Below are 13828 nucleotides of genomic sequence, written 5' to 3'. Positions count from 1 at the left end.
AGACAACCATGGAAGAAACTTCAACACAAGCACTCCAAGACTGTTTAAAAGAAAAAAGTAAAAAAGGTTTACCAAGTTACCATTAACTTGTTATTAATTAAACAATGTCAATGTTTTATACTGCATATTCGCATACTATTGAAATCCTTGGTTACCTTTTTAGGTATTACTGAAGCAACTCATACTTTGTGTGTGGCAGTAAATAAAGGTCATATCTGTTATCTATCCTATTTTAGTGTTGTAACTGTTTGTACCTTGCTAAAACCAGCACTGATTTTGATGCACAATTACTAGTAACAAAGTTTGAGAGTGACATGACACTGTCATGAACGTGTCATACACATTATAAACAAGTCATGAACGTTTATGTGTATATATATATATATATATATATATATATATATATATATAACACTTCTGTCAAAGTGTCATTTGGTTTTTGTCATAGCAAGTTAGGGTTAGGGTTAGTGTTAGGGTTATGACAGTGTCATGTCATTCTTATGTAGATACCTTCAAGTAAAGTGTAGCCAAACTTTGTTACTAATAATTGTTACCCAAAGGTTAGTAAGTATAATATTGAGTGCAACAGAACATACTTGGAATTACAGCTCCAAAAATATTTCACTAGAGAAAGCACATATCAAATACCATAAACACTTAGTAAATAGTAACTTTTAAAATGCTGCCATTAATAAATAAGTTGTATGTGTGAATAAGACTCAACAAAATGTTTATCAGTGTTTTCTTTTCACTCTTTTGTGATCAGACATATTTTTATCTCAGTAACACTGGAGGTCCCAAAAAATTACAATAGCATTGAAACAAGCTATACATTCCAGCAATGCATGTGGGGGTACCCACATTACAAACACCTTTGTAAGGACCAATTAAGTTGTAAGTAACGTCAACAGTTAAATACATGGAAATTGCATGCTGTCTTTGGTGGCAACAATGTTACAGTTTGGGCACTGTCAGCAGTGGTTTACTCAAATCTCTAGCCTCCCCAGATGTTCGGACACGAATGTATCCAAGCAAAGACATGGAGTGGTGGCAAAAGTCTTCCACCTGTCTAATTTGCTGGAAACTGAGGACAGTCCTCCATGCACTTGCAGCTTGCGTTGCATTCCTGGAGGAAACGATGAATGGCTTTGAAGATGAAGTAGTCCCACTTGTCATATTCAAGGCAAAAGACTCAATGTCATGATTTATTGAAAGATTGACAAAGCGGTAAATGTTCCTTACTGCTTTGATGGGATTTTCCACTAAATCCTCATAACGCACAGTCATGTATTTCCCCTTAAACCAGTTGGGTGGATTTATAGCTGTTTTTAGAGTTCTTGATGTACGGTCACATATCACTTCCATAGCTCCAATAGAATGGTAGTCAGAGCCGTCTTTTTTGTTGGCCTTATGACCTGGATCAGCAAATGGCATACGGTGAAGTTTGGGGTCCCTGCTGCGTACCACCTGCAAATTTTCACGAATCAACCCATGTCTAGATTTAATCCTTGAGTTGGCAACAGCCCTGGGGTCTCTAACCAAATGAATCACCTTCAGATTGAAGGAGGGGTCTTCCATTAAAGGAGCCAATACATTGACATCCAAGATGCGCACTCCCTTGATTACTATTGTGTTGTATTTCAAGCACTCCTCTTCCAACATTCTGAGACTCTGAGGGGGACATTTTTTACACACCTTGTCATCAACCATTCCCACCACATCTTTCCTGTATGCTGTGCAAAGAGGCAAAGAACACATGACTTTATTGAGAGTGGCACCGAAGACTCCAAGAGAAGTTACATTCTTGCCGCCTGGGCTATTGTACAGCTGAAACACCGAGAAATCACAGCGGTACAGGGAGTTCAGCATGTCTCTGGCTGCCCCCTGGAGAGACACCGCATCACCGGGGTAGAGCTTCTGCCATATATGCCACATGGGTTCGTACAGGAAGAATACATCGGGGTTCTGATTGAACAGTTCTCCGAAAAAAGACGACCCAGATCGCCATGTTGTCAGAACATAGACCAGCTGTCTTTTTCTGGTTTGAGGGGCTTTGTAAAGAAAACGGATATCTGACCTGCTCTGAAAAGTCGTGCTCTGCATTTGATGGTTGCACTGTTGTGGCTCTTTAGTCCATTTGTAGTTAGCCAGGTTCAACATGGTCAAGGCTACAAGCAGAAAGTACGCGAGTAACATAATTATTCTCTTTTTGCGCAGCACTTTCATAACAAATCCGGGATTTGCTATGATCTTCGTATTGTTCCGGTAGGTTCTGGGTTTCCTGCCGAATCCAACATCTTTCTCCCATGGTGGCGTTAATTTGAGTTGATAAGGTTTGTTTTTCATTTGAAACGACTGTAACTATATCGTCTGGTGACGTTTAGATTTGCAACACTGTAGCATTCCGTGTAGCAGCTGCAGTGTTACATCTGGAGGCACACGTCTGCATCAAGTCCATCGATGTGGGTACTCACGAAATAAGTGATAAGCTGCCAAATCCTCCGAAACCCGGTTGAAAACGTAAACAAGTACTGCACTGCGCAAGTGTTCTCATTCGGATTTAAGGCCTCAGTCGGAGAACGACAGATCTATGTGAAAATGTACTTACTGAGAATTAACGCCTCGGATCCCCTAGTTTGCTGATGCATCTCGGCACAGACTCAATGGTAAACAAAGCAGCACCACCACCAAAGAGGTAGTTTACCCCACAGACTTTGGAAAAATGTCAGTTTACGTCGGACAGACACCATTTGGCACTAGAGATATAATAATAACTCCCCAATTACGTGACTGTGATCCTTCTCTTCAGTGAAATATTCCCTGCCCATCGAGGCTGACGCCGACTATAATATCATCCTTCCACTGAAACTAATTGAAACTGCGCGAATTCAATCAGAGCATGGCCAAACAAAGTCCCGCCCACCTGAAGATGTGATTGCTGGAAGTCCCGGGAATCAGTCAAGCGGCGAAGAAAGTAATTGGCCTTTCGCACGTCTGTCTAATGTCGTGACTATTCGAGGGACTGTCCCTTTGCAACATACAGCACCATTTAAACATCCCTGGTATCTTTCTTTCACCGATGAGCTCTGAACATTTCTGTCATGTCACATCCATAGCATTGATCATGCATATTATGTAAACTCACGATGTTCGCATGAAATGTTTGCATTACCATATCTAGAATATCCATCTAATTTTGATGCAATATAAAGGGAGAAAGGAATCCCCCACTGATGGACTTTAACTTATAACAGAGAGACTTTACTCTAGGCCTACAACAGCAGTATTAACCTATATATTAACTTAGAATTTTTAAAAAATTACACATTTCAGATGCATTTCAGAAGCATCTATTATGGGGATGAAAGTTGTATAAGATTAGGCTGATGTTATGATTCTCAATGGGGTTATATAAGACAGTTATTAAACTCACCCTTCCTATGGAGGCTTCTTATCTTTTACCACTTTTTTCATATTGTATGTGACTGCCACCTACTGTCGTAATGTTCCTGTCTCTCTCTCTCTCTCTCTCTCTCTCTCTCTCTCTCTCTCTTTCTTTCTCTCCCACGCTCTACAACCCCCACCTCCACACAACCCCAACACACACCACCTACAGTCAGGAAATTGAATAACTGCAAATCACCGTATGTCCCAGGTACAAGTACAGATATTGATTTTGTGACTTTTTTTGTGTATTGATTTTTTATTGCAAAAATTGGTGGCAGTACATTGTTTTTCAGTACCTATGAAACTGGAAAGTGTGTGTGTGTGTGTGTGTGTGTGTGTGTGTGTGTGTGTGTGTGTGTGTGTGTGTGTGTGTGTGTGTGTGTGTGTAAGAGAGAGAGAAAGAGAGAAAGAGAGAGAGAGAGAGAACTATGTAGCTCCATGGGCCTCCTTAAAAAGAGATTAAACTAGTGTGAGGTTCATGCCAGTGTTGCATTAGGCTGGCTCACTGCCATACGTGTGAGTTTGAACGGCCTAGAGTTCGCATTTACACCAAGTAACACCCGTACCCCCCACCTCCATGACACACACACACACACAAACACACACACACACACACCCACACACACACACTCACACACACACATACACACACACACACACACACACACACACACACCCACACCCTCTCCATCCTCCTCCATTTCTCCTCCCTGTCTCCCTGTAGTTCCTCAGTGTGTTTCTAATTGACTTCCCCGACCCGCTCCCTATCTCTCCTCTCACACTATTGCTCTGTAAACCCCTCCCCTGTGTCAGTCCTGCTGAGTACTTGGCCTGCGCTGCCTTCCTATTCTGGGGTCTGCTTAGGCTGCACCACAGATGAGTTAATATTAAAATATAAAAATACCTCTCACAGGGAACTGGGCAGTCTGAACATCAGCAGTGTGTGTGTGTGTGTGTAATCTACACCTATTTCTTACTGATGCTACATGACTAACCATCGGACCTGCCTTGCACATTTATGCAAATGTAGTGGCTGCAACACAGGCAATGCAGTGGAAACCAGGTTGGCGCCAGGGATCACATGGCGACACACAGCCTATACGAATCTCTTCTCTGGCTCTCTGCCTGTTTTTCTAAAGCCCTCTCCAGCTGGTCACTGTCCAAGCAGGCACACACACTCTTAACACTCTGCAAAAAAAGTGAGAGACCTATGGGCTTGGCCTAGTGCTTTGAGTGTTCTGGCAGCCTGTCATGGGTGGACGCATTAGCTGCTCCTCTCTACACTGACTCATCCAGAAGTGAGTCATTAGACCTCAGGCCTTTTTATGGAACGGCAGGAAGAGGCACTGGGGCAAGGAGGGCAGTGGAGCTCATTCTCCACATACTGTTATGGCAACATCTTCTCCTAAACACCAAACCTGTATAGTGGGCTCAGTTTTCCTTCGGAGCTATGGTGCACTGGTTTTTGGAGGTGGTTAATTTGTTTTTAATCAGTGTCAGCTCAGTTGAATGAGTTTAATTATTAAGCTGATTTTTTTCATAATGTTAAAATCAGAACTTTGGTTTCACTCATATCTACTATCAATCTAATCTCCATTTAAATGAGCAAGACCATGAACTCTCTCACACACACCATCTCACCTGCAATCATTATAGACCTTCAACAAGCTGCAACAAAAAGGAATGTGCATGAATGGAACGCTTCCCATCACCACTTCTCCATCCTTTGTCTATATACACTCTCTTACCTATAGACTCATTGTTAGAAAGTCACCCACACATAGAGGCATCTGCAGAATTCACACTGAATAATACAAATATGAAATAGTATCTGTAATTGGCCAGTCCTTCATGGTGTAGTTTGAAGTGGCACCATTGGCGATATAGTGCATAATCCTCATTTCAGATTCCTCGTAGTAGGATTTCCCTTTTGACCTTTGTATTCACAGCATGTGCGTAACTCTCCGTACTATCTTAAAACTATTTCCTCAAAACTTCTTTTGGGAACACTGAATATTGCCACTTCAATTTCCCCCATTTATTTCCCAGTGTTTAGTCAATAGCTTTACCATGATTCTTTTCATATATGTCATTCCTCAAAATCTTTTTTGAATTAATGAGCTACTGTAATGCTTGTCCCTGCATGAGAGAGTAGAGTCAGGTGCTTACAACCTTCCAGAGTCCATTGTCCTTTGTTGGCCCCTGAAGAAAAGAAACATTTGTACTGCCAACCAATTATTAGCTCAGCCCAACAGCTTTGCATGCCTAAGCACCTGACCTCGATTTGTTTAAAATAATTCTAAATCCCACTGTGGTAAAACAGAAACCCTCCTAGCCTTACAAATGAGAATTACCAATTCTACCAATTCTCTAATTTGCCATACAGATGACTTCCACAACAAAGGCCCCATCCCTGAGACAGGTGGGCAGCTGAGTGATCAAGTTTTTGATAAGGGTAGAAACTAGGGGAGCAGTGTGCCTTTTGTGACCCACTTCCTGCTCAGGGGCCCTCGCAGGTAACCCGATCCTGTCTTCGGGCTAATCAATAATGCAGGGTAACTGGTGACGACTCTGAGGCCTGTTGAATGTCTCCCGAAGGAGTGAATCAGCGCTGGATTGGGTTGCAGTAAAATGGCCGTGGGCTTCAGTGGAAGTGATCCTTCGTCTCCCTTACACTTGTTCGCCCACAAGGATTCCCTCTCCAGAGAATCGTTCATTTTCAACCTGGGGAGGTGAGCTGGACTGTTAGCTTGGCTGCACTATGGATTACTCCCGACCGGTTTAGAACACAGCCTGAGTTGTTTACATTCTTCCCACTGTGTTTAGAAACAGGAAGTGTTGTTAACTGAATGTGATTGGTAAGTCTCGAGTCTGATGTTTTTTTTTTTATGATGTAGTTTCTTTTCTTGAGAGTCAATGTTCAGATAAGCTTATTACTCACACTTTGCCATGAAAGAGGAGTAGTGGAGGAGAGATCATTGTTCCTTCCCCTGGAATTACTTTGGTGATCTGTTTCACATTAGACTCAAAATTGTACATTTGACTCAAACTCAAATATCCATTTCTTCCAGTTACACTGCAGCTGCAAATAGATGACTACCATTCGAATTTTGTCTGGCTCAGTTCTGGTATGACTTTGACACAGTGAAATATGGACCGCATCAGTGTAGCTTCTGCTTATGTTACTAAACCATAAAGAACCACTGACTGCTGCAACATAAGGGTTGTACCACCACCCACATAAAGACGACCTCCATACCCCTTATCAGTGAATGAGTTCATTACTGTTGTATCTGATCATATCTGATGGTGAAGTGTGTCTTAAGAAGAGATATGACATCCTTTTCCTATATCACATCTTCCATCTGGTCATTGTAAGGCTAAGGTAAATTATGATAGTGTTTTGTGTGATCAGGACAGCTAATGTTAAATGTAGTAATGTAACTAAGGTATTAATGTAGTAATGTAATCTCACAGTCTCAAACCACATCTATTTCTCTCCTGCCTGAGTCTCAAAGATTAACAAAAGCCAAAATGTAATTGCTGACACAGGAAGAACATTTCATCACACATCATGTTAATCAGTGTGATACCATAACAACCCGCAACAGTTTTTATAACAACTGATAAATGGCTGATAAATCGTTCCATTTATGGTGGATAGTAAACGTAATATGTCTTGATGACTTATATGCACATAATATGTGTTCTGGGTCAAATCCTTTGCATGTATTATTGCTTTATAACATGGTTGCAAACACTAAAGAAAAAAATCTCACTTCCACAGGAATGATTAACCTTGTGCACATACATAAATGTATAAATTCTCCTAGAATACTTAAGAGCTGGCTGGCTCCATTAGAATTCTTAAGAGCTGGCTTGAACAGTGGTGGTTCTGTCCGTGTGTGTGTGTGTGTGTGTGTGTGTGTGTGTGTGTGTGTTTATGAGTGATGTTGTGTGTTGTAAGTGTTTGTGGCAGATTTTGATGCCTTGATGACTGCTACTGGGGGCTCCCATTTAAAGCACTGTGGTTCAATGTCAGCCATTTTCACAGTCATGAGGCCATCCTTAAAAATATTAAAATATTCTTGTTTGCAGTAACAGCCAAAATGTGTACAATTTTGGTCGTGGTGATTACATAGGTATGAATTTAAACAAATGCACATATTGTGATGTAACTGACTGGGTCCTCAACCCGTGCCTTCAGGCGCATCACTGCAAACCTCAATCTGATGGCTGAGGTTATGTAGACCAGCCTTTCTCAAACTTCTTTGACCTGAGGCCCAGTCATGGCAGACTTTGGGGTCATAGGGCTCATCTACACGTACCCAACCCCACTCCCTCCAAATCAAATTGTCATTATCATTATCACAATCATTATTATGCCTATATTGTTATACATGCACTTTCACTTAAAGGAACCGTATGTAAGAAATTAAATTCAATTAATCATAAAATGGCCCTGATTTGTCACTAGACATTAGGAAATCATGCTAATTTCAAATACTTACTTAAGTGATACTTAAATATCACTGACAACAGTAGTCCGGCCAGGATATCCTCATTTAAAAAAGTGAAGTTGCAGCCCTCAACTGATGTTGATGTTTAAATATTTGTGTTTTAGCCTGATCCGCCACCCTCCACCTATCTAGTAATCACAAAGTCAGTGTTTCGGCATCTGGGTTGCCAGCTCTGCTCTAGTTACCACATCTGCGGTGTACTGTACACCGCTCTACAGTATTTTGAAAGTGATTGTAGTACCAGTTTTGGCCAAAATCCTACATACGGTTCTTTTAAATATTTTGTGACATGCACATCAGAGGACTGCTTTACTAATGTAAGATATAATTAGTATTATTGCTTTTGCATGGTTGCATGATGCTTGCATAAGAAAAGAAATACTTCTCAAAACAGCAACAATTATATGGGTGCTATTGTTTTGGGATGTTTCCCTCATGCACGCATCATACATTGGTAGGAAATGGAGAAAAAAAATACATGGTTTTTAATGAAGTTTAATTTGAATGCCTAAATGTAAGGATTCAGGAAACACAATACCAGCTTTTTTGCTCGCCAAAAAAATCACTGATCTGTTTATCTTTAACAGATAGAAAGAAGGCTACAATAGCTTTTGGCCACGTTATATTCAAATTTGACTATACCATACTCAGTGCTAGTAGTGTATTATACAGTCTCTGTTCTGTTTCTATTTAAGTTCCAAAAAGCAATGTTGTTCCATTAAGTGTCGTTAAACAATTAAATAGCATTCAACAGGTTGAAGCGGAGCTTTGAAAGTAGGCTATCGATTAGTTTCAGTTTCTCTCGCGCAGACGCCTGCATTGAATGAACGCTCATACCACAACTTTATTGTATGGCTCCATGTTGTAATGACATCGATAGCAGAAACGTTTGTTTTCTTTTTTTGTCGGTCCGCGGTATCTTGATCAACTGCGCAGCAAGTTATCAGACGAGGCACCGGGCCTAATTTCACTCCACGACTCTGCGGACCAGCAGTCTCCACGTTGCGGACCCACAGGTTGGTTGAGAAATCCTATTTTCTGATTGGCCGCTAGGTTAGTTACTGAACAGCTGCTCTCTGAGCTGAATGAGCGCACAGACAGCAACGTTGTGTGACATGTTTGTAAAATATAGCCCTTAGAAATTTATGTGCGGGCAAGTTAATAATTTTTCGGAGTGAGAAATGCCATGTGTGGCGTGTGAGCGTGTGAAGTCATTGAAATGCGTGTGTCTCTTGAGAGGTCTGCTCAAATTATTTTCAATCAGTCCAGCTCTGCAGGTGGCCGTTTACCTGTCAGGTGAGTGAGGCATGAAGACAGCTGATGACCCAGCAGTGGACGTCCAAATGTTAAACTTTAACTTGTATATTTCTCTGATCCAGCACCACCCACATTCACTGTTGGGATCAAAGGTCTCCTCTGCACTCTCACATCTCTGCCCAAGGGAACTCCCAACCCTGGTACCAGCAGTCTGTCAGGTGTGTTTAAGCTGAACGTCAGGGGACTCCTGTCTAGGAACTCTTCTCTTCACCAAGGAAAAACAAGATCCGACCCTGTCAGCTGTCAACTACAAAGGGATACCCTAAAGGTATAGTGCCTGCTGTATCTGTTTTAGAAGACCACCATGTTCATTTGTTCATATGTAGCCTATATGGGTCAGTTGATACTCTTGGTGGCAAAATGCTGGGTTGTGTTGCTTTGGAATTATCTGCCGTTAACATTCCTGTCACCATATCGACATATGAGTAGGTTTTGTTTTGACAGGCTTGTTGTTGAAAGTTGTTGTTGACAACAATAGTAGGATTGTTGCTGAGGCAGGAACTTACTTATGTTCCCGGGCCCTATGTTACCCGCTTTGTATGGGACAGAGGAACATAGGACCCTTTTTTAAAACCCTAACCATAACCCTAACACATAGGGATGACCCCGCTGAGGCATGAAGTGCTTGTTGTTTCTTTTTTGATTTTTGAGCTTTAAGAGCAATGTGTTAAGCATAGACATAAGATGTCTAAAGGCATTCCTGTTTCAGGTGTATGGGATCAGATCTCAGAGTGTGCTGCCTTTGCCTTTTAATCCCTCACCTCAGGATCACTGGACCAAAGGAAAAGTACTAGAGAATCCAACATGCCCAAAGGAAATGTAACTCAGATCTCACGAGAGGACCTGAAGGAACTCAGAGAAGCCTTCGACAAGATTGGTAAGAATGGTCCCAAAAGCATTTTATACTTCATGCATATTCTATTCAGCAAAGAAATGGCGTTATGAGATGTATTCTCTTCTATGTGTCCGGTCATACCCACTTTGCACAGACTAGATATGTTGAAAAGACAAAATGCCTCTGATTTGAAGTGTGCAACTGTGAATCTGTTAGAGTTAGGAAGTTAGGAAATTAGCAAACTAATCACATGACAGCTGACAGTGGTAAACCATTACCAGATTTTATAGGCAACATGATCACAAAACACATCACATCTATAGAATCCTATACAAGCTTGTACATGTAGTATTGTGTCAAAGTTTAGGTCCTGTTTAAATTGTAAAGAGATTAAATGTTTTATATGAATGATTTTATCTGTACAGATATTGATAACAGTGGCTATGTAAGTGACTTTGAGCTTCAGGACCTCTTTCGGGAAGCCAGGTATTCCTTGCCAGGGTTTCAGGTGCGGGAAATTGTGGAAAAGTTCATGACTGCAGACACCAACAAAGATGAGAAGATAAGCTTTGATGAATTTGTTGCGGTAAGGGTATAGCATTTGTATAGCAACAGTTTGGACTTCTGCTAAGTCCTCACAAACTTTATGTCTCCCCTATAGCGCAGGTAATCATAACATATCATAATTTATTTTGAGTGTCATTTTACTTTAAACAGTTGTTAGATGTGAATTACAGCATAAAGAGCTGTTCTGTATCTGCAACAACCACGCTGACTTGTTCTTACTAAATAGATCTACCAAGAACTAAAAAGCAAGGACATCAAGGAGACCTTCCGCAAGATGGTTACCAGACCAACTGGGTTAATATGTCTTCCAGGCACATCTCCATTCTCCACTGAGGGCACTCAACACTATTACTCAGGTGAGAGGAGAGTCAACAATCAATTTCAATAAGCAGCAATTATATAACAGTATGAGATCCAGCAGCACCTGCACCTCAGCAACCAAAACAGGTTACTTATTCCCTGGTAAGGACTGTGTGGGTTGCATGTGCGTATTGAATATTTGAAAAGTATTTTTATTTATAACCTGTATGTAAACCAGGCCAGTAAAGTAGATGGTGTACACAGTGTAATGGGAACCTATTTGGTTTCGACTGACAGCTCCAAAGTGTTGAGTGCAAAAGAAATGTAGCCTAACTTTGTAGTGACAGCAGTTGTTTTGTCCTCTTTGATAACCCATCAGATGAGGAGAAAGTGGCCTTTGTGAACTGGATAAATAAGTCCTTGGCCAAAGATCCAGACTGCAGACACCTCGTCCCCATGGACCCAGAAAATGACAGCCTATTTAAGTCTGTTAAGGACGGGATACTGCTGTGGTATGGGACCATCCATGACTGCCAGTCCTGCATACAGACCTACTGTTTGGTTCCACTGTGCATCACTCTGTGAACATGGATGTAATGGCGTGCATTTAGCCCGGTGGTGGTTAGGCCTAGACAATGTGTTCACTGGAATGAGCTAATAAATTATGGCCATCTGTTCATGGATTTAATCATCTTTGTTTTGTGTTTCAGCAAAATGATTAATTTGTCCCAGCCAGACACAATTGATGAGAGAGTGATAAATATAAAGAAATTAACAACTTTTACAATGAATGTAAGCACCCAATGTGACTATGTGTGACCTTGAAAACCTGTCATAATTCTCTGACTGAGACTTTTCAGTTGTTTCCCATTTTCAAATTAGAAACCTCTCTCTCATTCTCTCTCTCTCTCTACCTCTATCATTTTCTCATCTGTCTTTGCATCAATTATGTCCCATTATGTCCCATTCTCTCTCTCTCTCTCTCTCTCTTTCTATCTCTATCTCTCTCTCACCCCTCTCCACCCTCCTCCAACATGCAGGACAACCTGAATCTAGCTCTAAACTCGGCCGCAGCCATCGGCTGCACTGTAGTCAACATTGATCCTACGGACCTGAAGGCTGGGAAGCCACACCTGGTGCTGGGCCTCCTCTGGCAAATCATCAAGATCGGGCTTTTTGCAGATATTGAGATTTCCAGAAATGAAGGTCGGTAGGCATGCATGTTTGGGCGCATATCTGCAAATATCTGAATGTGTATTGTTGTTGATGCTGGTTTGTTTATGTGTCTGAGTAGGTTTGGACATATTAGCACATATTTCACATATTTGACATAAATTACCTGTGTGTGTGTTTGTGTGTGTGTGTGTGTGTGTGTGTGTGTGTGTGTGTGTGTGTGTGTGTGTACATGCGTGCGTGTGTGCGTGCGTGCATTTGTGTGTGTGTGTGTGCGTGTACGTGTGTGCTTGCGTGCGTGCAGCACTCATTTCCCTGCTGCAGGACGGCGAGGAGCTGGACCACCTGCTCTCCATGTCCCCAGAGGAGCTGCTGCTGCGCTGGGTCAACTACCACCTCAACAACGCCGGCTGGCAGCCCATTTACAACTTCAGTGACGACGTCAAGGTACTGCTGCTACACCCAAACAACATCACTCTAAAAACATCAACTAAACACACACACACACACACACACACACACACACACACACACACACACACATCATCCATAATCATTTAAATGTTTCAATGTCTCTGAACTAATGCCTCAATAGAGATCAACTCAAGCACAGTAGTAAACATATTTTATGCAAAGGCAGAGACTTTCTAATGAGGAGACACAGCACTCAAAGAATCTCCAATAGAAATGTATGGGGTTAGTTTGTAACGCAAACATGGCAGTCGTCTACACATATTTCTCCCCTTCTGCCACAAAAGGTTGACATGTGTGCCAATCATGTGGTGTGTTTTGAATACATCGTGCCAATCATATGTTGTGATCTCACAGCTGGAGCGAAGTTGGTGTGTTTGTGATTTGTGAAGTCTTGTGCACACACAGTTCTGCCCGAAATAGATGCCCAATAAGTGCCCAAAATGGTAGACACTAAACACATGCCCTCTCTCCTGCCTCAGGACTCCAGAGCCTACTTCCACCTGCTCAGCCAAATCGCTCCTAGAGGGGACAGAGACGAGATTGGCATTCCCATTGACATGACAGGAATAACTGTGAGTGTGGGAATTGGGTCCTATGAGGAAAAATGTGTGTCTGTTTGTGTATTTGTGCGTTTGTTTGTGTGTGTGTGTGTGTGTGTGTGTGTGTGTGTGTGTGTGTGTGTGTGTGTGTGTGTGTTTGTTTGTTTGCTGTTTATTTGTTTATTTGTTTGTGTGTGTGTGTGTGTGCTCCTATGTTTTGTGTGTAGGGGCTGTAAGCATAGGTGAGTGTGGTGCACCTGCCCTTGTTTTAGTGTGTCAGTGTACTTTGATTAACATCTGTACTGTCGACCCAAACTTAAAGGTGAAAGATCAAATGAGGTTTATTTCTGATAAGGTTAGCCTTTATATATACGATAACGGGAATTTAATTGCTCTGATCACAAAATAGGACCAAATAAAAGCTGCACATTAGACCTTTGTGTGACAAGGCAAGACTTGTAGATGACCTTTTAGCCTTCCTGTCACTTCTGTACTATAGTGCAGGACATTGATGGCTTAGTCTTTCACATTCTTCAGTGTTTTCATACCAGCAGACGTGTCAATTGGTTAGCCATGCTGGCACCACTCCGGCATCAAGCGGGATCATGCAAACACTAATATGAAGAAGTTTTCCATGTTATGAAAACACTGAAGAC

General features: G+C 41.7%; 2 protein-coding genes across 2 annotated transcripts in view; one reads left to right on the top strand and one right to left on the bottom strand.

The window, feature by feature from the left end:
* Positions 1-728: 728 nt before the first annotated feature.
* Positions 729-2894, bottom strand: chst2a (carbohydrate (N-acetylglucosamine-6-O) sulfotransferase 2a). Its single transcript, XM_042090741.1, has one exon. It carries the CDS (start codon positions 2344-2346, stop codon positions 955-957), a length of 1392 nt encoding a protein of 463 aa, XP_041946675.1. The 5' UTR covers positions 2347-2894; the 3' UTR covers positions 729-954.
* Positions 2895-9412: 6518 nt separating this feature from the next.
* pls1 (plastin 1 (I isoform)) overlaps positions 9413-13828 on the top strand; it is a 9895-nt gene continuing 5479 nt past the window's right edge. Inside the window, exons 1-9 of the mRNA XM_042090436.1 lie at positions 9413-9552; positions 10051-10161; positions 10545-10705; positions 10913-11042; positions 11366-11498; positions 11697-11778; positions 12027-12192; positions 12464-12606; positions 13113-13205. Coding sequence (XP_041946370.1) covers positions 10089-10161; positions 10545-10705; positions 10913-11042; positions 11366-11498; positions 11697-11778; positions 12027-12192; positions 12464-12606; positions 13113-13205 — 981 coding nt within the window. The 5' untranslated portion in view covers positions 9413-9552; positions 10051-10088. The remainder of the gene's footprint in view (positions 9553-10050; positions 10162-10544; positions 10706-10912; positions 11043-11365; positions 11499-11696; positions 11779-12026; positions 12193-12463; positions 12607-13112; positions 13206-13828) is intronic.

This window comes from Alosa sapidissima, chromosome 1 (genome assembly GCF_018492685.1).
Source record: "Alosa sapidissima isolate fAloSap1 chromosome 1, fAloSap1.pri, whole genome shotgun sequence".
Classification (NCBI taxonomy): domain Eukaryota; kingdom Metazoa; phylum Chordata; class Actinopteri; order Clupeiformes; family Clupeidae; genus Alosa; species Alosa sapidissima.
The sequence above is the reverse complement of the archived record's forward strand: the minus strand, read 5'-3'. Positions and strand labels throughout refer to the sequence as shown.

Excerpts from the sequence above, each read along its gene's own strand:
- chst2a (XM_042090741.1), bottom strand. The coding sequence starts at position 2,346 with ATGAAAAACAAACCTTATCAACTCAAATTAACGCCACCATGGGAGAAA.